At 39.1% G+C, this 25,215-nt stretch overlaps 1 protein-coding gene and 1 long non-coding RNA gene across 3 annotated transcripts in view; both read left to right on the top strand.

Moving 5' to 3' along the window:
- LOC309654047 overlaps nt 1-25,215 on the top strand; it is a 97,948-nt gene that overhangs the window by 38,142 nt on the left and 34,591 nt on the right. The gene's annotated exons all lie outside the window — the stretch shown is intronic.
- On the top strand, nt 1,730-25,059 carry LOC309654049 (uncharacterized protein; the record flags this gene model as incomplete). The annotated part of the gene is made up of 4 exons (XM_082478712.1): nt 1,730-1,820; nt 5,183-5,292; nt 23,803-24,237; nt 24,685-25,059. The coding sequence occupies 4 exons, from the start codon at nt 1,730-1,732 to the stop codon at nt 25,057-25,059; spliced, it is 1,011 nt and encodes a 336-aa protein (XP_082334838.1).

The following is a 25,215-nucleotide window of genomic DNA, read 5'->3' on the forward strand; positions in this document are numbered from 1 at the left end:
AAAGGCCATTCTGTGTGTACATGTTTGTATATATTTCATAATTTTCCATGTATATGTAGATAGAAATCTACACACCAAAGTTCTACTTCATTTATGTAATTATTAAGGTTATTTTTATAATGAAATGTTAAGATTTCAAAGAATTTTTATCTCCTAATTTTCTCCCAAATATTAATTTAATTACATAGGGGAACATGTCATCTAAATTCCTAAATAGTTATATCAATATTGATGCTAAGTTTCAACGCTTTTTTCATCAAGTGTATATATTAATAAGATGTGTGAAATTTTTTAATTCTAGTAATAGCTTTAGGTATAGATTTTTTTTTTTTGATTTCTATGTGTGTGGTGTGTTTTATTATATATTAGTGTCTTAAATCAAATAGAAAACAAAAAGTGGAGCTACAAACCAAAGTTACAACAGTATTAGCTTTTCTCATCGCCCGTCTATCTACTTTTGCCAGAGGTCTTTATTTCTTCATAAGGCTTTGAGCTACTGTGCAGGGTCCTTGACTCCAACCTGAAGAACTCCCTGTGGCAGGCGGGTCTGGTGGTTAAGAACTCTCTCAACTCTTGATTAACTGGGAATGTCTTGATTTCTCCCTCATTTTCGAAGGAAAGTTTTGCTAGATATAGGATTCTTGGTTGACGGTTTCTTTCCTTCAACACTTGAAGTACATTGAGCCATGCCATCTGGCCTCCGAGGCTCCTGATGAGAAATCTGCTCATGACCTTCCTGGCAAATCTTCTCTCAGCTTCATAGAACTTTCATAATGTACCTTATCGTGTCTTATGCGGCAGAACATTTTGTATAGTATCGTGAAGTCAGTTAAGTTGTAACATTATTTTGAGACCAGAATTTAAGGAAAAGGAATTGAATATTTCAAGTGTAGACATTATGAGGTCTTTAAAATTATTACAGATTTTCAAACGAGAAATAAAAAGGCCACTGAAGTATCCTACAGATTTTAATTTATAACAAAGTGAATACCAATGTGTAATAACACACGTAAAGAAAAATTTCTTTGGGATCCTTTTTCCTAAGTGTAAAGGGGCCTTGAACTCAAGAAGTGAGAAAACCCCTGTGGTTTACCCCCAGCTGTGATGCGTCCATTTCTTGCTCTGACCTCAGAGTGCACCACTGTGATGTACTTCACAGAGCCCTGTAAAAGGGGCAGCTGGGCCCAGGTTTTTGGTCCTTAGAGCCCAGGAAGCTGCTTTTGGTGACCTGACGGCCTTGGACCTACAGTTAGCTTGTTTTTTCCTTGTTTCTGCCATTTTGTTGATTTGTTTTTCTCTTTTCTCTACTCTTTTTTATTTTTCTCATTTTTCTTTCTTCTTTGCCTTCTTCTCACTTTTCTCTCTTTATCATTTCTTTTAGTTTTAAATTTCTTCTTCTCAATTTTATGGTGTTTCTTTTCCATTTCTTCTGCTTTCTTTTCTTCCTTTGTTCTTTTTCTCATTTGTATCTTAATTTTAGTTAGTATTGCTAGATTAGTACAGTTAGCATAGTCAGTACTGTTGGTATAGTTAGCATAGCTGGTGTAGTTAATACTTGATTAGCATAGTTAGTGTAGTTAGTGCTAGTTAGCGCCGTTGGTACAGTTAGCGTAGTTAGCGTTGTTAGTAGAGACAGCACACTTAGCACTGTTAGTACAGTTAGCATTGTTAGTTAGCGTACTTAGCGTTGCTAGGTAGTGCTGTCAGTCAGTGTAGTTAGCAGGTCACCATGATGCAGGGCCTTACAGCCAACTCTGCTGACAAGGAGGCTCATATTGATGGCTTTGAGATCCTCTGCACCATTGGTGAAGGCACCTTCGGTAAAGTGAAGTTGGCGCGGCACATTCTGACCGGGACACAGGTGGCTCTCAAGGTGGTTAAGAAAAGGCGTCAGAGCGTCGCAAGTGCCCAGGCACTTTTCCGGGAAGTGTGCAGTATGAAGCTCCTGAATCACCCCAATATTGTAAAACTGCTGGGGGCGATTAACACAGAGGAGGCATTTATTCTGGTGATGGAGTACCTCAGTGGGGGGGACATGTGCCAGTATTTGAAGATCCATGACCGTATGACAGAGGCGGAGGCCCGAGGCCCGTTCCAGCAGCTGCTCTCCGCCCTGCAGCACTGCCACCAGAGGGGCATCGTGCATCGGGACCTGAAGCCAGAGAACCTCGTCTTTGATTCCAACATGAATATCAAACTTACAGACTTTGGCTTCAGCAACAAGTGTGATGACTCTGGACAAATGGACACAATCTGCGGCACACCCCCTTTCTCTGCCCCGGAAATCTTCCTGGGGCAGAGCTACAGCGGCCCTGCGGTGGACGTGTGGAGCCTGGGAGTAGTGCTCTACGCCATGGTAACTGGGTGCCAGCCCTTTTGGGGAAAAGACTACCAGGAGCTGCGGAAGCAAGTCCTACAAGGGAAATACCACATCCCACCTTATCTGTCTTTGGAGATAAGGGATCTATTACAAAAAATGATTGCCCTCAACCCCAGTGACAGAGGCACCTTACCTGACCTCATGAGGCATGCTTGGTTAAACATGGGCCAGAAGGAGCCACTGCAGCCACCCTGTGAAGAGGACCTGAAGGTGACAACGGTGACGACTCTGGGCTTGACTTGCGACCAGATCCAGGATGCTGGAACAGGCAGTGTGAGCGCCAAGAAACCCCAGGTAGGGGCCTCCATCGTAACTGTGAGGCCCTTCTGTCGCGGGGACCTCAGCGGCAGTGAACTCGAGCCTTCTCCAAGCCCTGTGGTGTCCCCCCTGAAAAGCAGGTGGCTCTACCAGGGAGAAAACGTGCAGCTGCAGGAAGACCAGCAGGCGGGGCAGAAGACCGGTGAGTCTGCCTGTCCCCCACCCAGCCTGCAGTCGAGGACTGCCACCCCCAGCCCAGCCCCCCAGTGTGGCACTGGGACATCCCCCTCCACCAGCAGCAGGATTGGAGCCCCAGAGGGAACCAGCTGCCCCCCGGGTGTGTCCAACACTGGAGGGTCCTCCCACACTGGGCAGCCTGAGAGTGTGTCCTCATCCACTCCCTCTGGCCACAGCCAGAAAAAGCAAGGGGTGGCTAGGAGAATCTGGAACTTTGTTTTGAAACATCTTTGTTGCAAGCTGCCCAGCATGCGGCGTCATAATAAAGTGAGCCCATGTGAACCCCATGCATGACCGAGGCAGGAAGGTCAGGCCGCCGCGCTCCCTGGGGCCCGGTGCAGGGGAAGATGAGGGTGTTCTCTGCGCGGCCTTCAGAAGCATCGTATCCAAGACCCTGGCCAGCTCAGAGGATGGTCCGGAGCAGCCCGGGCGACCGAAGGCGAGGCCACCGTGGCTGCAGGTCTGCCCCTCAACCCCCACCTGGGTGAAACTTCAGAGACTGGACTGTCATTCCTGGGTCACGTCTCCCCTCCCCCACTCTTCTGTCTTCCGTGTTGGTGGGGGAGGGGGATAGTTCTTGTTCCAAGGACTCCTTGGTTCTTCCAATTCTAGTTAATAAACTTGATGCTCGGGCTTCCCTGGTGGCGCAGTGGTTGAGAATCTGCCCGCCAATGCAGGGGACACGGGTTCGAGCCCTGGTCTGGGAAGATCCCATGTGCCGCGGAGCAGCTGGGCCCGTGAGCCACAATTACTGAGCCTGTGCATCTGGAGCCTGTGCTCCGCAACAAGAGAGGCCGCGACAGTGAGAGGCCCGCGCACCGCGATGAAGAGTGGCCCCCGCTTGCCACAACTAGAGAAAGCCCTAGCACAGAAACTAAGACCCAACACAGCCATAAATAAATAAATAAATACTTTACAAAAAAAAAAACAAAAAAAACTTGATGCTCCAGAAAGATGTATCACACCCTGCTTTGCATCTGCTGTGATGTATAGTGCTCAGGGAGACACCTAGAAAGACAGAAGCTGAGAGATTGGAGTGTGGATGCAATAATAGAGTTACTAGGAATGGGAGAAGTACAATTTAAACTCAATTAGTGGGGCGCACACTTCCACTCCAGCACAACGCAGTGCTTTACATGTTTACATGGCCCCAAGGTATTATAGGACACATTCCCATTAGCTCTGTTGCTTCTGGGCCGTGCTCAGGAACTAGGTCAATACAGATGCTCCTGGGTGGGGATCCAGCGTCCACGTTGCTCAGTTCCATCCTTTTCCATAAGCCCGAGCTCACCCCCAGCCTCCTCCCCACAAACAGGTGGAGGTCGGCTCACGACTCTCACAATCCTCAGGTTCTTCCAACCTGCTTTCATCCTTGGGGAAAACCAGCCTGTTGTTGGCTTGTCTTTCCCAAAGTTATCATCCTCTTTATTTCTAACGTGGAACACCTACCTCTTTATTCAATTTCAGATTTTATAAAATACTGGAAAAGTCTTTGGCTTTAAGCTGCTTTTTTCTGCTTTCCTACAACAAATGTCCATTGAGAAAGAAAACAAAATCATTACCTAATTGAAATTGTAGGAGCAAATATATGTAGAAAAAATATATATACCTTAATACTGTCCCATATGTATAGGTATTTCTGATCAGTGCCATTTGTATAGCTTCACTATTAATTGTCAATTCCTTTGGGGTAACCTGGAGTCCCTACTGAAATGCAAACATTCTCTGAGAAAACAGCACTGCTATTACCACTTAACTATGCTTTAAGGTAAATTAATTTGTCAGCTTTGTTGGTCTGACCACTGACAGTCACTAGACTGCAGCTCGTTAAGATTGGTTATAAAATGTGTTTTGCTGGAGGGCGGGGGAGAGGAAGTTTCTGAGCCCAGTTGATATTCTCAGACGAATTCACAGTGTGGTCTTGGGGGCTGTTCCTGTCTCTGGAATAGAAGCGGCCAGAGAGTGAAGAATTACAAGAACATTTACTTCCTTCATTTCCTCTTTAGTTCTAAATATATCTCAATTTCCAAAAATAAAAGGCTATGTAATATATTTCCAGTTTTTCTTTATTAATAGGATCAGTAAATAATTAATAAAAGCAAATTAAAAGTGAACTTGTCACAAAGGGAACAATCCTTCGTCTGACATTAGTGAACAGCCTGGTTTTTAATATAAAATATTTTATAAAGGCAAATTATGCTGAGTTGCACTCAGGGTAATTAACTTTTCAGATGCAGTAGCTTTAAACTATTTATGTTGCTTGAAAATAATCACTTGTAAGCAATTTGTTTCAATTTTATAAACTAGGGCCAGTTATTATAGGTATTACAGAAGCAGTAATTGCTATTCAGCAGGGTGACGCTTTGCTCTGTCCTCTCAGCGACTCCTGGTTGGAGATACGGGGGCCCAGGACGACGGTAGGGAATTTGTAGCTGCTTTGCTTTTAACATCATTGTGTGAAGGCTGCAAGAGACTAGCTTATAAACTACGAGAGTCAGGCAAAGAGTTTGAACCTACACTATAAAATCCTGTAGTTCTACCCTCTTTACAATATCTGGCAAATCATTCATTTCACTAGGTTTATAGAGAGCCATTTAGTAAAATGAAATGGGTATCCTATGGGTAAAGATTTAATGTCTAGTGCAATCTAGGGCATTATAGTGCTACCTTCCAGCTCTTCTCTCCCAGTGTCTTATACTGGAGGTAGTGATGTGCACATATCTATTCATAGTTCCTCATTCCAATGAACTGTAAGGTCTTGAAATTGAAGGCATGACTTAGCAAAACTTTTTTCAAGGAGCAGGCACACAGCATATGAGTGCTGATTACATTTCATAATTAAATTCATTTTTTTTCTAATATAAACATTGAATTTCTCCTTAGCTGTCATACTAAGAAGGCCTTGCAACTCACAAGATTTGACAAATAACTCACCTCGTTGATTACATATTTATTTGCGTATTACTTTTTACCTGATATGAGAAAGAACACAGCTAAATACAGTTGTACTGGGAGTTTTGTACACATGTGGAGGGATGAAAGAGAAAGGGTGTCGCTAACAATGGATTCTGACAGCAAGAGGGAGGCAGGAGGTCCTTAAGGACAATCCCTATTATTAGTTAGTGGTGGAGCTGAGGGGGGTCTGTATTCCAGTGATGTTTGTTTTTGTTCTGTTTTTATCCTCATAATTGTGTATCTGAGCAGCAACCCCCTGATTGGTTTTGTATTGGTTATTAATTATTTACTAATTATTAATTATTAATACAACCTCTGTATATATTTTGTAAAATTTATCTATATTTTATAAAACATATTTTATGTTATTTATTAGATAAAACTTTTTGTAATCTTGTAAAAAACATTAGCAAGGGTTAAAATGATCATCCAATTTTTTTTCTCTATAGTAAATATAACAGGGACTTTTGGAAGAAAGAACCATTTTAATGTGTGTAATCTTCCTAAACTGTATATGTGGGAATCCATATGAAAATGCCAGGCTGGCCAAACTTACTAGATACATAAATACATACTCGTTAAAATGTTGAATGATGGTTCAAAATCATGGCTCAGTTTGGAACCATGACTAGAAAGAGCTAGGAGAATGGCAGTTAGATAAATACTTAGTATTTCTAAAGGGATGTGGGGCACAGTACCTCTTAAACATGGCATGCCCAAGAGTCACATGAAAAGGAATTGTAGTAAAGGGGTTTTGACTTTTCAGTTCTCATTCAAGATTATAAACCAACTCTGGAATCATATGTGAACCATACCTAATCCTTGCTTGTTGCTCAACCTATTGTGTCTAACTCTGAGAAGCAGATTTCAGAGGGACAAAGGGAAAGAAGTTTGCAACACTAGGCCTATGAATTAAGCCCTGCTTAGTTCTCCTCTTTGATTTTACTGTGTACTGATATAGTATACGTCAAAGCGTTTTATATAATCTGCACACCAAATAATTCACACTGAAATGTAGTTATGGCACTAAAAATATCTTGCCAAAAGCCATTCTCCACAGAAGAGGAGTGAATGTGTGTTCCCAAACTTAACTTAAAGTGATAACCTTATAAAATCCTTTGAATATCGGATGTGACTGGTGTGTAAACTAGATAGTGTCCTATTCAAAGATGCTTCAGGGTGTTTCCTGAAATAGATGTACTTATTTGGATTGGCTGTATTTTCTGTCACTCCCTGTCTGAATTACAGGAAGCGCTTCATCGTTAGGTGACCTGATTTGACCCCAGTTCCTCTCCCACAACTTCTCTATATGGTAGCCAGAATTGTCATTAACAAACAGAAGTTCAGTCTTTCTAAATTAGCTCCCATTTCACTCTGAATATAAACCAAACTCTTCAAAGTGACTTAAAAGCCCCACATGATTACCCCTCCCTTAGTTCTCAGACATCTCACATCACTGAGATGCAGCGGGAGCTCCGGTTCACCTTCTGCTTCTCCGGTGACACTAGCTTCATAGCTTTCTCCAAACATACCAGACAAGTTCCACATTTAGGATTTTGCTCTGACTCTGAATGGGTCAATTTTCCCCAGATATCTTCATGGGTGAAGTCCCTCACTTCTTCAAATTTTTGGCTCAACTATCACCAAAAGGAGGTCTACCCATACCAGCCTAAGTAAAAGTATAATCCACCCCCAGGCCCCGCCTACAATTGAAAACCCTTTCCTTGTTCTTTCATTCCATAAGGCTCATTGCCTTTTAATGTAAAATATCATTTATGTGTCCATGTTTATCATTATCTGCTGCCCCGTCGCTTCTAGAATATAAGCTCCACAAAGGCAGGCATCTTTGTTTGATTCACTAAAGTATCTTTGGAAAGTGAAATAAAACCTGGCTCATTGTGGGCCATCAATACATTTTTTTTTTTTAAGTTGAATTAAATGAAAAGGAGACAGGAACAAATCACGTTTTGGCCTACATGTAAATGATAGCATTAAATTGTCAGTTGTCCTTGGAAACAATTGGAGAAAAGTTAGAAAATCTTTTTGTTCCCCCCTTTAAAAATCAGCAAATTGTATAGAATTGAGAATTGACCTTGGAGCAATTTAGAATCCATGTGTTGTTTGAATTTTGACTAAGCAATGTCTTTAAGTTCACCAGATTAATCAAGCAAACAAACCTGAGTCTAAATGCAGACTTCCTTACGAAGTAGATATTAAATGATCTTGCAAGTATAGGAGGGAACTGCTCCCAGGAGTGGGGTTGACCGGTGTCAGAAGCTAATAAAGGTTTGAATATTAAAATAAATAGAATTAAATTAAATTCAGCATTAATGATCATGAACAATGAAGTAAGTTTCCAATGCTATATATCAGAAAGACCTTCATAAGAAAAAATGTCATTTGATTAGTTTCAATAAGCTTTATTATGCTCAACAAATCAAGGGATGATCTACTTAATTTTTCATATTAAAAGTTTGTAATTTTCATCTAGTTTAATGTTCACAGGCTTTCAGAATTTTTGTTCACTTGATATTTTTTAATTAAATCCTTAGGTTGTGAAGTTTTTCCCTTCAAGTAAAATCTTCCTTGCATTTTACAAATAAAAGTTACCTGTTGCAATATTCAAATAACATATATTATGCCTCTGCTCCATCAGCATATTGACAGATTTGCTGCTGAGACATAATGGGTTGTTCTCTTGGTTAAGTCTTAAACTATACTGAGTATTACATATGAAACACTGCAAGTAGTGATTTGATAGAATGTCCTCACCTTCTTTTTCCTGTCCTTTCTTTATGTTTCATTATGAGGAATTGAAATATAACCCTAAGCAAGACCCCGTTGCAAAATCATTCCTTTCCCTTTTGAGTAATGATTTTCTGGTAGTGAAAATGTGAAATAATGAAAAGGTTAGAATATGCTTTAATTCATTCTTGCAAAGGTTATGATTACATCATTATTTGGGTCAAAATCAAATCATTGCTTCCATTCTTCATATGTTAGACAGATTAGTGTCAGATAAGTACAGCATAGTATTTGTGTCAACACTTAAGGATAATATGTTATTGTAAACCTTTATTAATCTTAATGACTTTCAAATGTACCTCGTGCTTGAATATTTATTTCTTTAAATGTCAACTCACCTTTTAAGCTATTGCTCATGTAAAACAAAAAGCAATCTACCTAGACTCAGGAAATGTTTCTCATGTGGCTGTTTAAACATAGCAACCAGGATGTAAAGAGTTTGAAAATCAATTACATGCTTTCAGAATCTAATCAGCAACACTTGATTGGAAGTATCAACCCACAAGTACAGAAAAAGGAAATCGCTTCAATAAACGTCACTGATATTTCCTAGCATTTTGTACTTCGGTACCAACAGGAAACTAAGAAATGTTGCTAGGATGTTAGCGTCAAATGTTTCAGCCTTCATGACCATTCATTTTCAATATATTTAATTCATTCAAACAAGTAAGGATTAGCATCATAGTAAACTGTCACCAGTCTATGAATAAGCAAGTACACCTATGTCTCTTACCCCCCTGGGACAATTACACCCTCTACATGGGTCTGTATTATTATCTCTGAAACTTTCCAGTTGCATTACTGTCACCCATGTGCTTGAAAATCCAGGTTTACTGTCAAACCATAATAATACAAAGAGATTTAATCTTTTGAACTGTAAACTATATTAAATCTAATAATAGGCATGAAGAAAAAAATCCACACCACATGTCAATTAAAACTTCCTAATTTGAACATATGTATGGTACACTTCTATTAAATTTTTGTTTGTTTTCTCAAAGGATTATTATGTTCTGTATACTTAAATCTAAAATGTTGCTATCTCACAGTCTTAATAAATAATACTCTATGGCTCCTTATTAACTTTAAATGATTTTTAAATTTTAAAACTGATGAAATGTTTAATTTTATTTTTATTACTATTTTTTATCCTGGAGGGACACTTGAGAAACTGGTCAAGTCTCAGAAAATCTCTATGTTAAAAAAAAAAATCTCTATAGAACACTATACATAAGAATGATTAGTAATTGTAGATATCATAGCCTGCAAATAATTTTCAGTGATCTTTTAATTAGACAACATTTTCCTCTAGGTCTGTGTATTTTGGCCAATGCATAAATTCTAGTTTTATATTTAGTTTTCTCTTCTCTTCCCACAAAGAACACCGACTCTAATGAAAATTATTAATGTAGGAATAGGAAATTGCAGCTTCTTCCTCCCTTTTTTCGTTAAAAAAGCTCTGCTCGATACTGTTTCTTTATCTAACTAGGCCTAAATATAACAAATTACTACTATACGATATTCTAGTGAGGTATGTTTTCTGGCATATAACATGTAAAATAGTAGGGCTTTTTGGCTTGATGTAGTTCAGTGATTTAAGTTGAATAAAGAAAAGGTGGATATATTTTCTGGAAAAATAAATATATAAAAAGCAGATACTAGAGGGGAGTTAACACTTAGAAACAGAGAAAACCACAGGGTAAAAGGTGAGTTTCTCATTTGTTTTGCTTTTAGCCTGAGACTACTCCAGAGTTACATCTGACAGGGAGGCTAAAGCTTCAATAGAAATCAGCCTCATTCTTGTGGAGAACTAGAAGACAGAGTTCAGGGCAGTCATAGCTTCTGGAATCTGAAGGTGAAAATGGCAGAAAGTACAGAGTTAGGGAGGAGAAGCCCCAAACTCTGTGTATAAATTTTACCCAAATATCTGACTGACCCCTGAACCAGACAAGCATGGGACTGACTTCAAAAAAGCCAGCTACAGCTCAAAGAAGAGAACGTAAATTTAGCTGCCTCCCGTTTCAAAGCAACCATTCAAAGCAAATGGATTTCAAAGCAACCATTTTAACTACTCATCACATCACAATATTCTTCTTCTTCTCTCAAAGTCACATTTTGAGGCTGAGAAGATTCAGAGAAAGGAACCCTTCTTAATCATATACTTGTATTTAAAGGAAGGGGGAAAAAACTGCACAATTTTGTTGGTCAGATCTTCCAGTTGGCTTACAATAAGTCTTAAGACTTATTGATATTCACTCTATCTCTGATTCCCAAACAGCAATAGGAGGATTTCAAGATTTCATTTTACAGCATGACTTTTGTATTTAGTTTCTGTAAACTCCAAAAATCTTATGCTTGAAGAAAAAATATTTTCTCCAGGGTCTGGTGGAGACTTGTGCAACTGGATAATGTCATGACAAATGACTGTTAAGTGGACTAGTTTCTGCAACCCTTTTTCATCTTCAAAGCACTCAGCAAAATCTGCTTTATTTTAGTGTTATTAAAGGACTTCAGAAAACATTTCAGAAGAGCTGAAAATAACACCTGTCAAGCTGAATTGGGGGATGGGGATATCTGGATAGATTCTCTAGACAGATGATCCTGAAGAAGTTGTCTGTGCTGGAGCCCTGGAATCCTCAGAGTTCACAGAGGTGACTCACCAGTCCTTCCTAGTGAAAGCTAACAGTTTATGCCTGACAGAGAACACTGTAGTAGCCTCTCTCACAAGGGCAACAGGTGACCACCTTTCCTCGAGAGATTCATTTCTTCTCCCGTGGGTCACAGGCTGGGAATTAACATTAAATTGCAACCTAATCCAACTGGAATGTGTTGATAAGAAAGAGCATACACACTTATAGAGGAGATATAAGAATTAGCTTATATTAGCAGGAGTTGAAGGAATGACCCAGGGATTGCACTTTGGGGGTACTTGCTGAGTAGGCCAGAATATAAGACTGCATAAGCAAGAATTCTCAGGACATGAGGATTGAACACTCAGGCAAGGGCCCCAGAAAATAGAGCTATCTCAACACTCTAGAAGAATGAAGAAAGAAATGTCCCATGTTGAGCAACAGACATAGCTGAGTTGCCATGACAGAATAAAGAGGCTACAGGAAGAGAGAAAGCTGGATAGAATAAATTACGTGAGTCCAGAAAACCTACCAGAGGAGAGGTTTTCAGGAGGAGCCAGAATACATACCATTCGCCAGGGCCATCCAAACTGCATTGATGAGCGGCATCGGCAACACAACAGGTTAAGTGGTAGCGCTCTTGCGTAAGGCTGAGTTGATGACAAGGGAGGCAGTAACAAACTTGGAATTGTTAATCTATGGATCTCAAAATAACAGGAGTGACCTCCAATGTCAGAAAAGCAGCTAAGGTTCATGTGACCTAAAGGTGGTGGTAAAGATAGTGAGCATCGTGTTCCAAAGGGCAAAAGAGACAGGCAGCCAGCTTGGGTGCTGTTAACGTCTGCAGCAAGAAAATGGCACGCATGGCGGAGCAGAAAGAGAACAGTAGTCACTCCAGGAAAAAGTCATAATTCTCTACTCAGTTTCTGGAACTGTGTCTATTTGAAGATCCATAGCTCATATATTGGTGAAGAGCCAGATAGCTAGAACAAAGGGTTTTTTGCAACAATGCAGTCAGTACATATGACAAGGATTTCTTCAGTTCTTCCGCAGAGAGACATATGGCCTTTTCCTTAGGTGACAGTAAATTAAGGAGAGAGCTACAGTTTGATTCTGAAGGCTGTCTGCTGGCAGAATTCCCTTAAGAGGCTAATTAGCTATGGCCCACCCATATTATAGAGGGTAATCCGTTTTACTCAAAGTTTACCGATTTAAAGGTTAATCTCATCTAAAAAATACCCTCAGAGAAACATCTAGAATAATATTTGACCAAATATCTGGTTGCCGTGGCCTAACTAAATTGATACAGAAAAGTAACTATTCCTTTATGTAATATTTTTTCTGTCTTCATTTTCTCCTTCCTCTTCTCTCTGTTCTCTTCTTTCTCCTTCTCCTTCTTCTTAATATCCTTATGCCTTTGTTTGTGTAGAAAGGAGATTAAGAGGTAATAACCAAGAAAGATACATGCAAACACTAATCAACTGCATTCTTATGGTAACCTATAAAGATCAAACTGTGAGAAATCATGATTATTATAAAATAGTGTTATTAATCATGACACAGAGGTTTTGTGTGAAATGAATATTTTGATTTTATATTTTTCACATGCTGATTCTTAATTTACTTCCCAATTAACTTACAAAGTTTTTCAGTTTTTGACGGCAACGATGATTTTTTTTTTAAAAAGTGTTACTCATAGTTTTCCTGACAGCAATATGCAAGAAAAATGCTATGTTTGATAAGTCTGAAACTTACTTAAAAGATTGCAATCTTTACTTCTGTGTTCTCTGTTAAATGTCAGCTATGTTTGGCCATTTACTTAGAGCTAAAATGAGTAGTCAGTTAACCTGATAAGATATAATTCACAGTGCATTTTTCAAGATGATCTGAGGGAGAGTCAGGTGAGGTCCCCAAAGCAAGTTGTGCATTCCATCCTGTTGTTTCATATACTGAGAACTGTTGTTTCGTGAAGAAAAATTCAATCTACGCTTTTTATTATTTAGTTTTCTTGTTATGTAAAGACATGCAATAATATTTAGAAAGGGCTAATTTCTACCTCATGCACTTCTTTGGAAAAGAAGAAGTATGGAATGACAAAACCCTAAACTTTTAGCTAGTTGGCATGACTTACTGATGGGAAAATTTTGATACATTCATTTAACTAAGAAGTATTTTTTGTGTATACTATATCAGGTCAGGCACTGTGCTATACAATGAAATTATGGTAAATATAAGGTACATTGTGTGCTTCCTCTTAAAGCTTGTAGACTATGGAAAAGAGATAGAAATAAAAATGTCAAAACCATTATTATAGAATGGGAAGTACGGGGTGTTATTCCCTGGGCCCCTAATGAAGAGTCAGGGAGCTTGATTTATTCAAGTATAATGGAATATTTAGAAGACAGGAAAAAATATTCCTGTATCAATTGGTAGAGAAGTCACTAGTATTTTTGTGTCTAGGAGAAAATGCAAACTATCTTTTGGATTACCATTCTTTTTCAGACTTTTCCATGGCCTGGCCCCTTCTCAGTGATGCTGACTGAAAGGGATTAGGGATCTTTTTGCCCCAGAAAAAGTTACAACAGTGGTGGCAATAGCTAGAACAGATAGTGTTGCATCCTGTTGCAGATACTCCTTGAGAGGAGGGGATGATGTTATCACAGATTATGAACCTGGTATCTTCTCTTTGGACGAAAAACATGATTAGAACCTCTTTCTAGATTGTCCAGAATGAAGTCCACTCACATTAAAGGCTCCAAAGACCTCAGAGGGGAACTCACGAGGAAGCAAGAGGGCATCTTTATTTGAGATCCAGAAATATCTCCAGGACCTGTTGGTTTGTCTAGATTATTCCTCTGTGGTTATGTTTTGAGTCTTTGCAGCACCAGGCACCCAGGCACAGTGGCAGACCCCCAAAACAGAGACTGGATGTGACTGTGCATAAGAGTTCTAGCCTTGGACAATAAGCGTGAGCCTTTGTGGGACCCTAGAGAATCTTTCCAGGAATATGACTCACTAGATGAATCATCAAAATAGAGACCAAGATTCACGAGAGTGTGCTAGACATTTTTTTTCCAGTTAAGGTTTATTGGAACTCTGTGGTCTAATTTACAATGCTCCAATCTTCCAGCAGTCAAGGAAAATTTTTGCAGCTGATATTTTTGTAATTTGGAGCTTCCGGCAAAGGGAGGCAGCTTCCATCCAGACGTGCCCCTTGGGGTTTTGGACTCCCTGGGGTTTTAATGACCCTGACATAACTAGTAGGTACGCTGCTTTTATTTTTTGTTTTGTTTCTGTTGTTTTGGTTGTTGTTTTGTTTTGAAGACAAGGTGTTAGAAACCACAAACACTTTTTTGTTTAATTTTTGTTGAAAGAGGGTAAGATTTAACTGGGTTGGACATATACACTATCCACTGGGGTGGGAAAAATTACTTTAAAGTTTTTTAATATAATATATATATATATATATACATATGTATAGATATATAGACACATACATACTACTGTATTTGAGGGAGATCTGATTATTGTTATAGTAACCTCTAAATACCTGATCAAGTATTTCAAAATGATTTGCTCAGTGGTCTGTTTAAAATTGTAATTTGAGTTTTTCTTTATAATGAAAATTCCCTGTAAATATTTCCTCTATGTCTGTATTTAGAAAGTGTTATTTTTGAAAATTAATTATACACGAGTAGACCTGTATGTTTATGTTACCTGAAAGATTGATTATAGTAGGTCTATCTATACATTAGACTAAGCATTGAGGGGATGAATATCCTTGTCTGAAGTTTCCAAATCACATCAAAGAAATAGAGCAAAAAATATATATGTAATTAACAATGATACAAAAATATTGGTCACTTTTTACATTTCATAAAGAATCATGGCTACAGATGATTTTAAAGTATTATTACTATTTTTAATTTCAGGCAGTTTTTTTTTTATTGGAGTATAGTTAATTTACAGTGTTGTGTGAGTTACAAGTGTAGCAAAGTAACATTTTTTTTGTAATACAGTTTATTACAAAATATTGAGTATCGTTCTTTGTACTATACATAGGTCCTTGTTGTTTATCTATCTTATATATAGTAGTATGTATATGTTACTCCCAACTTCATAATTTATTCCTCCCCCCCACATTTCCCCTTTGGTAACCATAAGTTTGTTTTCCCCTTTGGTAACCATAAGTTTGTTTTCTTTATCTGTGAGTTGGTTTCTGTTTGGTAAATCAGTTCATGTGTATCATTTTTTCTTTTTTTAAGTTCCACACTCTAGTGATATCATATGGTATTTGTCTTTCTCTGTCTGACTTAACTTCACTTAGTATGATTAACTCTAGTTCCATCCATGTTGCTGAAAATGGCATTATTTCATCTTTTTCATGTCTGAGTAGTGTTCCGTTTTATACATTTTTATATATATACATATATATATATACCACATCTTCTTTGTCCCTTCATCTGTCGATAGATATTCAGGCTGCTTCCATGTCCTGGCTATTGTAAATAGTGCTGCAGTGAACACTGGGGTGCATGCATCTTTTTGAATTATGGTTTTCTCTAGATATGTGCTCAGAAGTGAGATTGCTGGATCATATGGTAGTTCTATTTTTAGTTGTTTAAGGAACCTCCATACTGTTCTGCATAGTGGCTGTACCATTTTACATTCCCACCAACCGTGTAAGAGGGTTCCCTTTTCTCCACACCCTCTCCAGCATTTATTGTTTGTAGACCTTTTGATTATGGCCATTCTCACTGGTGCGAGGTGGTTCCTCATTGTAGTTTTGATTTACCTTTCTCTAATAATTAGCGATTTGAGCATCCTTTCATGTGCCTGTTGGCCATCTCTATGTCTTCTTGGGAGAAATGTCTATTTAGATCTTCTGCAATTTTTTTCATTGAGTTTTTCTTTTTATATTGAGCTGTGTGAGCTGTTTGTATATTTTAGAGTTTAATCCCTCATGGGTTACATCGTTTGCAAATATTTTCTCCCATTCTGTAGGCTCTTTTCATTTTCTTTATGGTTGCCTTTGCTGTGCAAAAGATTTTCAGTTTAACTAAGTCCCATTTGTTAATTTTTGTTTCCATTTTCATTGCTCTAGGAGGTGGTTCCAAAAAGATTTTGCTACAATTTATGTCAAAGTGTCTTCTGCCTATGTTTTCCTCTAGGAGTTTTATAGTATCCATTCTTACATTTAGGTCTTTAACTCATTTTAAGATTATTTTTGCGTATGATGTTAAAGAATGTTCAATTTCATTCTTTTACATGTAGCTGTCCAGTTTTCCCAGCACCACTTATTGAAGAGGCTGTCTTTTCTCTACTGCATATTCTTGCCTTTGTTGTCATAGATTAATTGACCATAGGTGGCTGGGTCTACTTCGGGGCTCTCTTTCCTGTTCCATTGATCTATATTTCTGTTTTGTGCCAGTACCATGTTGTTTTCATGACTGTAACTTTGTAGTATGGTCTGAAGTCAGGAAGTCTCTTACCTCCAGCTCTGTTTTTCTTTCTTAAAGTTGGTGTGGCTAATAGGGGTCTTTGTGTTTTCATACAAATTAAAAAATTTTTTGTTCTAGTTCTGTGAAAAATGCCATTGGTCATTTGATAGGGATTGCGTCGAATCTGTGGATTGTTTTGGGTTATATGATCATTTTAACAATATTGATTCTTCCATTCCAGGAACATGGTATATCATTCCAACTGTTTGTGTCATGTTTAATTTCTTTAATCAGCATCTTATGGTGTTCAGAGTACAGTTCTTTTGTCTCCTTAGGTAAGTTTGTTCTTAGGTATTTTATTTCTTTTGATGTGATGGTAAATAGGATTGTTTCCTTAATTTTTCTTTCTGATCTTTTGTTGGCTTTAAGTGGGCTTTAAGGCTTCAGTTCCCCCCTATACTCCTGGTCTAACCACACACCTGGGGGGGCCTTCAGGCAGATTTTTTTAAAGGTATTTGAATGTATATTCAAGGGCAGCAACAAATCTCTCATCCTTGGATTTAATACATTTTTTTATTGCATTATAGATGAATTTACTTTACAAGATAGTTACTTACCTTTGCTGTGATAGATTCACCAGTTCTTTTATAATAAGTTTGGTTCAGCTCAGCATCTAAATTCTACAAAATTAGTCTTGCTCATTTCCATTTAGATGAGCGCCTGATTAAAGTACAATGGCACTCTGACTTCTTAATATAAACCTTTACATTTTTTTATAGGAAAGTTTTACACAGTTTAACACAATAAAATTTGATGCCGTTCAAGCACTATATATTTGTCTTAGTTCATGTTTTCATTATGATGTGCTTGAGTTCTAAGGTTTGTGTAAGTATATAAAGATTTCTAGTAACATTTTCCCCAGAATAGTATTTTAATTTTTATAAGGAACATGAAAATTAATACTTAGTATATGAGGAGAAACATGTGAAGAATAAAGAGGTGAATAAAGATGAAAAATTAAAAATTGAGGATAATAATGAGGATGTGAACTAAAACACTGGCTGCATTGTCTTCTATGAATAATTTTCCAGACTTTACTGAGTATATCCATGTTTTCTCATTCTTCTCAAACATTGGAAGGGCTTTCTTTCTTTTAAATCTCTCAGTAATTATTCTTGTTATCCTCTACTAGTGACTTATGAAAGAAATTTCTCCTGCCGTTACTTGATTTTCTCTGTTTCCTTAATCTCTTCCTGTGTATTGGATCATCACATCAACATTCAAATATGCTCTAGAATCTCTTACCTCAAATAGAAAAAAAAAAAAAGACAGTAAAAATATTAGTTAGATCTCTGAAATAAATGTCTGGTCCAGAAAATAACTTAATGATATGAATTCTGGCACAGACATCACCTTCTTAAGTCCAGGGAAATGTCTTTCTTTTATTTTTTCCTCCTCTAACACATTACTGTGCATTGTCTTATTGGGACAAGCTACTAAATCTCTCCAACCCTTCAACGTGTCATTGAATTCATATTCTGCAACTTCCTGTCCCAATAATGTTAATCTCACCATTTCTTTTATCCCTTGTTTGATTATCTAGAAAGTAAAGATAATATCTGTAGAAGACATAAGTGGTTGCCTACCTCACTTTCAATCTCCCTACTTGGTTATTTTGTTCATGTTTTTAATTCTCTCCCATAGACTCACTGTTAAATCCTGCGTACTCTAAGCTGATCATTAAAATCTTATTCTCTTTGCCAGTGATAGATGTAGGGATGATTATGAAACTTTGATCCTACCCTAAAGATAAAAAATATATTTTAATCATGGTTAAATTTGTATTCATCTTCATTTACATTTGGAGAAGTCTGCTGGAAAGAGTCTGGGGAAAGTTTCCCCTTTAAAAAAGAAAACTCACGCAAGAAGAGTTACCCACATTTTCTACTACACGTTCTCATGCTTACACACAGAGTCATAACCATTTTACTCTCATGAAGGGAGGAAGGCTGAGAACAAAGGTGCTGAGGAGGGCAGGTCAGAAAATAACGAAAAGAGCTGGGTTCTTGATGACATCATTCAGCCACTGAATTAAACAACCCTGGGGGTGCCTGACCTTTAGAGTCTTTGCTATATGAGGTAATAAATTTTTCTTACTGAATTGGGATTTTCTATTTTTTTCAGGCAAAAGAATCTTATATAGTGTAGTACTTACCCACAAGTCTGGTGAGATGATTTAATAAGTTAATTCACATATACCACATAGCAGAGAGCTTGGGACATAAAATACTTAAAAATGGAAATTATTACAATTGAATTTTCCCCTCTTCCTCTCCTTCTTCTCCTTCTTCTTCTCATAGTATTAGTATTAGTAATAATTAGTACTGTTTTATTTTACGATTTCATGCGGTCTAAGTAAATTTAATTTCCCCAATAGCAGTACCATGCATCTTTATGAAAGAAAACAAGAAACACTATCAAGCAATTAGATAAACACATAACATTTTCTGTAGTTTAAGAATCATCTTTTGGCTTACAAGATTTTCAAATGTAGGGGATTTTAAATGCCTCCTCCGTTCTTCATTACCTGCTGAGTTATCCATGACCTAAATATATGCCTCATCCTTATATTTTTACCATTAGACTCATATGCCTCCTTCAGGGGTGATGCATTCTACTCAATAATGACAGATAATGATATAAAATTTAAGCAAATAGTAATGTTATAAATGGACCTTAATCATTTCAAATCTTATGTTTCTCACTCAGAAAGGACCAAGCTTTCCAAAATAGTAGTGGACCAGATGGAAGAAATGTAATATTCAAAGGCAAATCTATATACGTTACTTCAGATATATCAAGTAAAGGTAAAAATGGATATTTGTTTCTGAAGAGAGATGAAACACCTTGCTAATTTTCATTAAGTACTTAGTCTTAATGAATTTCACTTAAATCATACGTAATTTTTAAATAGATCTTTATTGGAGTATAGTTGCTTCACAATACTGTGTTAGTTTCTGCTGTACAACAAAGTGAATCAGCCATATGCATACATATATCCCCATATCCCTCTTGAGCCTCCCTCCCATCCTCCCTATCCCACCCCTCTAGGTCATCGCAAAGCACCGAGCTGATCTCCCTGTGCTGTGCTGCTTCTTCCCACTAGCAAACTGTTTTACATTTGGTAGTGTATGTATGTCAATGCTACTCTCAGTTCGCCCCAGCTTTCCCTTCCACCCCAATATCCTCAAGTCCATTCTCTATGTCTACATCTTTATTCCTGCCCTGCCACTAGGTTCATCAGTACCATTTTTTTTTTTTTTTAGATTGCATATATGGAATCTATTCCATATATGCGTTAGCATACGTATTTGTTTTTCTTTTTCTGACTTAATTCACTCTGTATGACAGACTCTAGGTCCATCCACCTCACTACAAATAACTCAGTTTCGTTTCTTTTTATGACTGAGTAATATTCCATTGTCTATAGGTGCCACATCTTCTTTATCCATCTAGGTTAGTTCTATGTCCTGGTTATTGTAAATAGTGCTGCAGTGAACACTGTGGTACATGTCTCTTTTTTGAATTATGCTTTTCTCAGGGTATATGCCCAGTAGTGGGATTGCTGGGTCATATGGTAGTTCTATTTTTAGTTTTTTAAGGAACCTCCACACTGTTCTCCATAGTTGTATCAACTTACATTCCCACCAACAGTGCAGGAGGGTTCCCTTTTCAGCACACCCTTTCCAGCATTTATTGTTTCTAGATTTTTTGATAATGGCCATTCTGACCGGTGTGAGGTATCACCTCACTGTAGTTTTGACTCGCATTTCTCTAATAATTAGTGATGTTGAGCATCTTTTCGTGTGCCTCTTGGCCATCTGTATGTCTTCTGGGACCTAATTAAACTTAAAAGCTTTTGCACAGCAAAGGAAACCATAAATAAGATGAAAAGACAACCCTCAGAATGGGAGAAAATATTTGCCAATGAAACAATAGATAAAGGATCAATCTCCTAAATATACAAACAGCCCGTGCAGCTCAATATCAAAAAAAACAAACAATCCAATTAAAAAATGGGCGGAAGACGTAAATAGACATTTCACCAAAGACATAAGTAATTTTTTGATTGACTTGAATGCCAGCTTTATATTCAGAGTGGTCAAGTTCAAATAATTTTGGGGAGAACTGAGCACACATGCAACAAAATGTGAGGACATTAATCGAAATTTAAGGACTATAAACTTTCCAAATAACTCTAACAGAAAATCAGTGAAAAAATTTAAGCAATATATAATAGTGACATAACTGTTGCTTCAGTCTTCTTGTAAATTAAATAGAAATAACACCGATAAGTAAATTTTCTTATGTGGGTTTAATAAAAAATGGTTCTTGAAAACTAAAAAAGAGAAAAATTAAGTACATAATTACATTGGAGTCAAAGTACATTTTATTGTTGTTGTTGTGATAACAGTTGCTAATTTGCAACAATACAGGAATTGTTGCCTAACTATAGTTTTCTTTGTTCCAAATAGATTTTTCAAAGTAAAAATATGACATAAATTTTGCCCATAAGATGATTAGACAAAACTGGCATTGGGATGGAAAGTCATGTGTTTCAAGACCCTTCACACCAAGAGATATTTAGGCATTATTACTTAGATTAATTGAGCTTTTATTAAAGCTAATTTTCTAGTATTCACACTTCAAAATACAGATGGAAATAAAATATATAGTTCTCAATTTGGCAGGAGTGTACTATACAATTTATAATAAAGTTGATTTATATTAGTTGCTAGAAAATTTATGGGCAACAGATTTATTTTAATGGAGTCATTTATGGTCCTAATTTGTTTTATTGATATTAGGATCCGGACATCTTGCTGTTTTAAAAAGATAGTCAAGCACAGGGAGATCAGCTCCGTGCTTTGTGACCACCTAGAGGGGTGGGATAGGGACGGGGGAAGGGAGAGGCAAGAGGGAGGGCATCTGGGGCTATATGTATATGTATAGCTGATTCACTTTGATATACAGCAGAAACTAACACAACACTGTAAAGGAATTATACTCCAATAAAGATGTTAAAAAAAAAAAGTTAACAAACAGCAAATTAAAAATGGATGATTTTTTTAATCCATTTACAATTAATTAAATAGTACATTTTGTTTTCTTTTCTTTTTTCTCCTTATGATTGTTGTGTTTCATTGTCGCCCCTATGTCCTTATGCTAATAAATAAAGTTGGTTTTTGCTAAATACAGTATTGAAAATCAAGAAGGAAATACACTATTCTCTTATTCTCCTTTAATTTGAAAATATGTGTATTGGCACCACTATACTGCTTTCAGTTAACGTTAATATGTGTGCACTTTACATTTTTTTATCAGTCTTGCTAAGGGTTTCTCTTAGTTTCCTGTTGCTGCTGTAACAAATTAACACAATCTTAGTGACTTAAAACACCACAAATTTATTATTTTACAGTTCTGGAGATCACAGTTCAAAATAGGTCTAACTAAGCTACAGTTAAAATGTTTACAGGACCCCATGCCTTCTGCACATTCTGGGAATCCAGTTTCTTGCCTTTCTCAGCTTCTAGAGGCTCTCCCCAATCCTCAGCTACTGGCCCCCTTCCATACTTACAGCCTGAAATGAAATCATTCTCACTTTGCTTCCACTGTCACATCTCCTTTTCTGACTCCGACACTTCTGCTTCCCTCGTCTACTCTTTTTCAAAATAAGGACCTTTGTGATTACACTGGCTCACCAGGGTAATTCAGGAAACGCTATGGAGATCCTGACTTAACTGCATCTGCAATGTCTCTTTGCCATGTAAGGGAACATATTCCCAGGTTCTGGGAAATAACACTTATACAACTTGGGAGGGGGTATTATTCTACTACTACAGAGTTTATCAATTTTATTAAACTTTCAAAGATTAACGCTTATGGCTTTGTTATTTTTCTCTATTTTATATCTTTGATCTTTGTTCTCATCATTCTACTTTTTGTCCTTCTTCTTCCTCTGGGTTTTAAATTTTCCCTTTTCCTTTTTAGAATCTTGAGATGGAGGCTTAGCTGATTGATTTTTTAAACTTTCATATTTAAATGATAAAGTATATCCAAAGACTGTTTTGCCTCCATCATATAAGTTTTGATAAGGTACATTTCTATTTCCATACTGTCAATAATATATTTTAAATTCCCATTGCATTTTTTTAAACAAGTGTTCATTTAGACACGTACTGCTAATTCTCAAACACATAAGATTATCTCATTATTCTTCGCGAAAGCATTTATTCATTTATGTATGTTCACAGAACATATGATCCTTTGTGACTTATTGAGACTTGTTTTATAGCCCCAAAGACTATGTATTTTAGCTGCCAGATGTAGTATTCTATAAATTTCTGTTAGGTAAGTTAGATAATAATATAGTTTAAAACTTTTATATCTAGAAGAGATACAGCAGAGGAGAAGGGGTTGAGAGGTGGGCAAAATGGGTAAAAGGGATCGACTCTGTGGTGATGGATGATAACTACACTTTTGATGATGATCCCGTTGTGTATTGAATTACAGTGTTGCACACCGGAAACTTTTATAATGGTATACCTCAATTTTACTTCAATAAAAAATAAAGCTTTTATAGCATTACTGATTTTTTTGTTTTTAATTATGAGAAAATCCTATTTGAAATAGCTGTGGTTCATTGTATATTTTTCTGTAACTCCTGTTAATTCTGTCAGTGTTTTAAATGTATGTTGCTTTGTGTTATTACTGGTTATTTTCTAAATTCAGCTTTTTAATCTTTAACTTTTCAAAGTGACTTAAATTATGCCAATTAGCCATTATTGTAAGTAAAATACCATGTATTGTTGTTTTGTCCTTTGTACTGTAGTTGTCACTCATTCTCCTTCTATTATGTGTTATGTATCCACAGTGTAGTTTTTTCTTTAAAGAGCCAGGGAAGGGAATGCTGTAACCTTGCCATGAGAGGAAAATGGGACCAGTCCCTCTCCCACACCATCCCACCCACCAGTCTTCCTTCCCACTCAGTGGGCCTTCGATATAAAGTGACAGGGAGGTCGTAGGACCCGTCCAGGTGGACTCCCCAGGATGTTTCCCGAGAAGCGGCGTTTGCATCCCAGCAGTAGCTTTCCCACCCCCGCCCCGCGGAGCACCAGCGGCTCTGCGCAGCCCGGGCTGGCGACCCAGAAGGCGCGGAGACCCCGCCCACCCTGCAAGGCCCGCCCGCTCGGCCCCGTCCCCGCCCCCGCCGCGGCCTCCCATTGGTGGCCCGGTGTGTCAGTCGACGAGCGGGCTCCCGGGGCGGGAGTGCAGGCTGCGGTCCCCTCCCGGCGCCTCTATCGGCCGCCAGCCGCAGGGAAGTGAGACCGGGCGCCGGCCGGCGGCCGCTGCCTCTGACAGACCCAGCGGTCGAGGCTCCGCGCCCATCAGCAGCCCGCGGCCGCCATGGCGGCGCGGAGGAGCCCCCCGCGGGAGCGGGAGCGGCAACGACCTCGCGACCCCGCCGCAGGTGGGCCCGGGGCCCGGTGGGGCGGGGCGGGGGCCGCGGGCGCCCGGGACGCGCTCGCCCCCGCCGGCCGTCGGCGCAGCCCTGGGTTGGAAGGTTCGGGGCCCGCCATCCCAGGGGTGGGAGGTCCGGGGCGCCCCTGCCCGGGGCGGGGAGGGGGACGGGCTGCAGGGTTTGGGGGGGCCGTCGGGGGCGGGGGTCGCCCCTAAGTGAGGAACTGCGCCGTCGGGCCGAGGCAGCGAGCGACCCTCCGAGGCAGAGCAGGCGGGTTCCTGGAAAGAGAAAGCGGGTCCTGCGGGCTGGGATGCGTTGCGGCGGGGTGGGGTGCCCCGGCAGCGGCTGGGGTCGGGCCCTGGCGCCCACGAGCGCCGGTGTCCCCTTCTCGGTGTCCCCTCCGAGCCCTTGATTGTTGTCGGAGGGAAGTTGACGGGTTTCGCGCTTTGCTGGCAGAGGATGTGGCCCACACCTTCGCAGCAGTCGAGACTCGATGAGCAACAGAGAAAACTCTGGCTTTTGAAACAAAAATCTCACCAGGGACAGGAGCGGCAGCCCAGTATGGCACAGGTGGCCGAGGTCGCCGCGCGCCACCTGTGTCGCGGCGTCTCTGCCCTCTGCGTGCGTAGCTGGGCCCTCACCGGACGAATGAAGGGTGCTTTCCTTGCCATGCTTCCAGCCCCAGGTCTGAGGAAGATGATCTGCTTCTCAGCTTGGAGCACATTCCCGATTGTGTATTTCCCTGGAGGCCACCCCGGGGGTGAGAGCCCACGAGTGAATTTGGGGAGCACGCCTGTTCCAGGTGCCGCAGCGTCAATGGGAAGTTACTGAGCAGTGCTTCTTAGTCCGGATTCTTGGTCCCAGCAGGAGCTTTTGATTCACACAGCAAAGTGTCGGGTGTGGTGAAAACAGCCCGGTTCTAGGAGACAAGACATGAGTTCTAGACATCCTTTTGCCCAGGACTGCGGGCCTCGAAGCTTCTGGGTC

The sequence above is a fragment of the Balaenoptera physalus genome (assembly GCF_965194825.1).
Source record: "Balaenoptera physalus genome assembly, contig: HAP1_SCAFFOLD_1803, whole genome shotgun sequence".
NCBI classification, from domain to species: domain Eukaryota; kingdom Metazoa; phylum Chordata; class Mammalia; order Artiodactyla; family Balaenopteridae; genus Balaenoptera; species Balaenoptera physalus.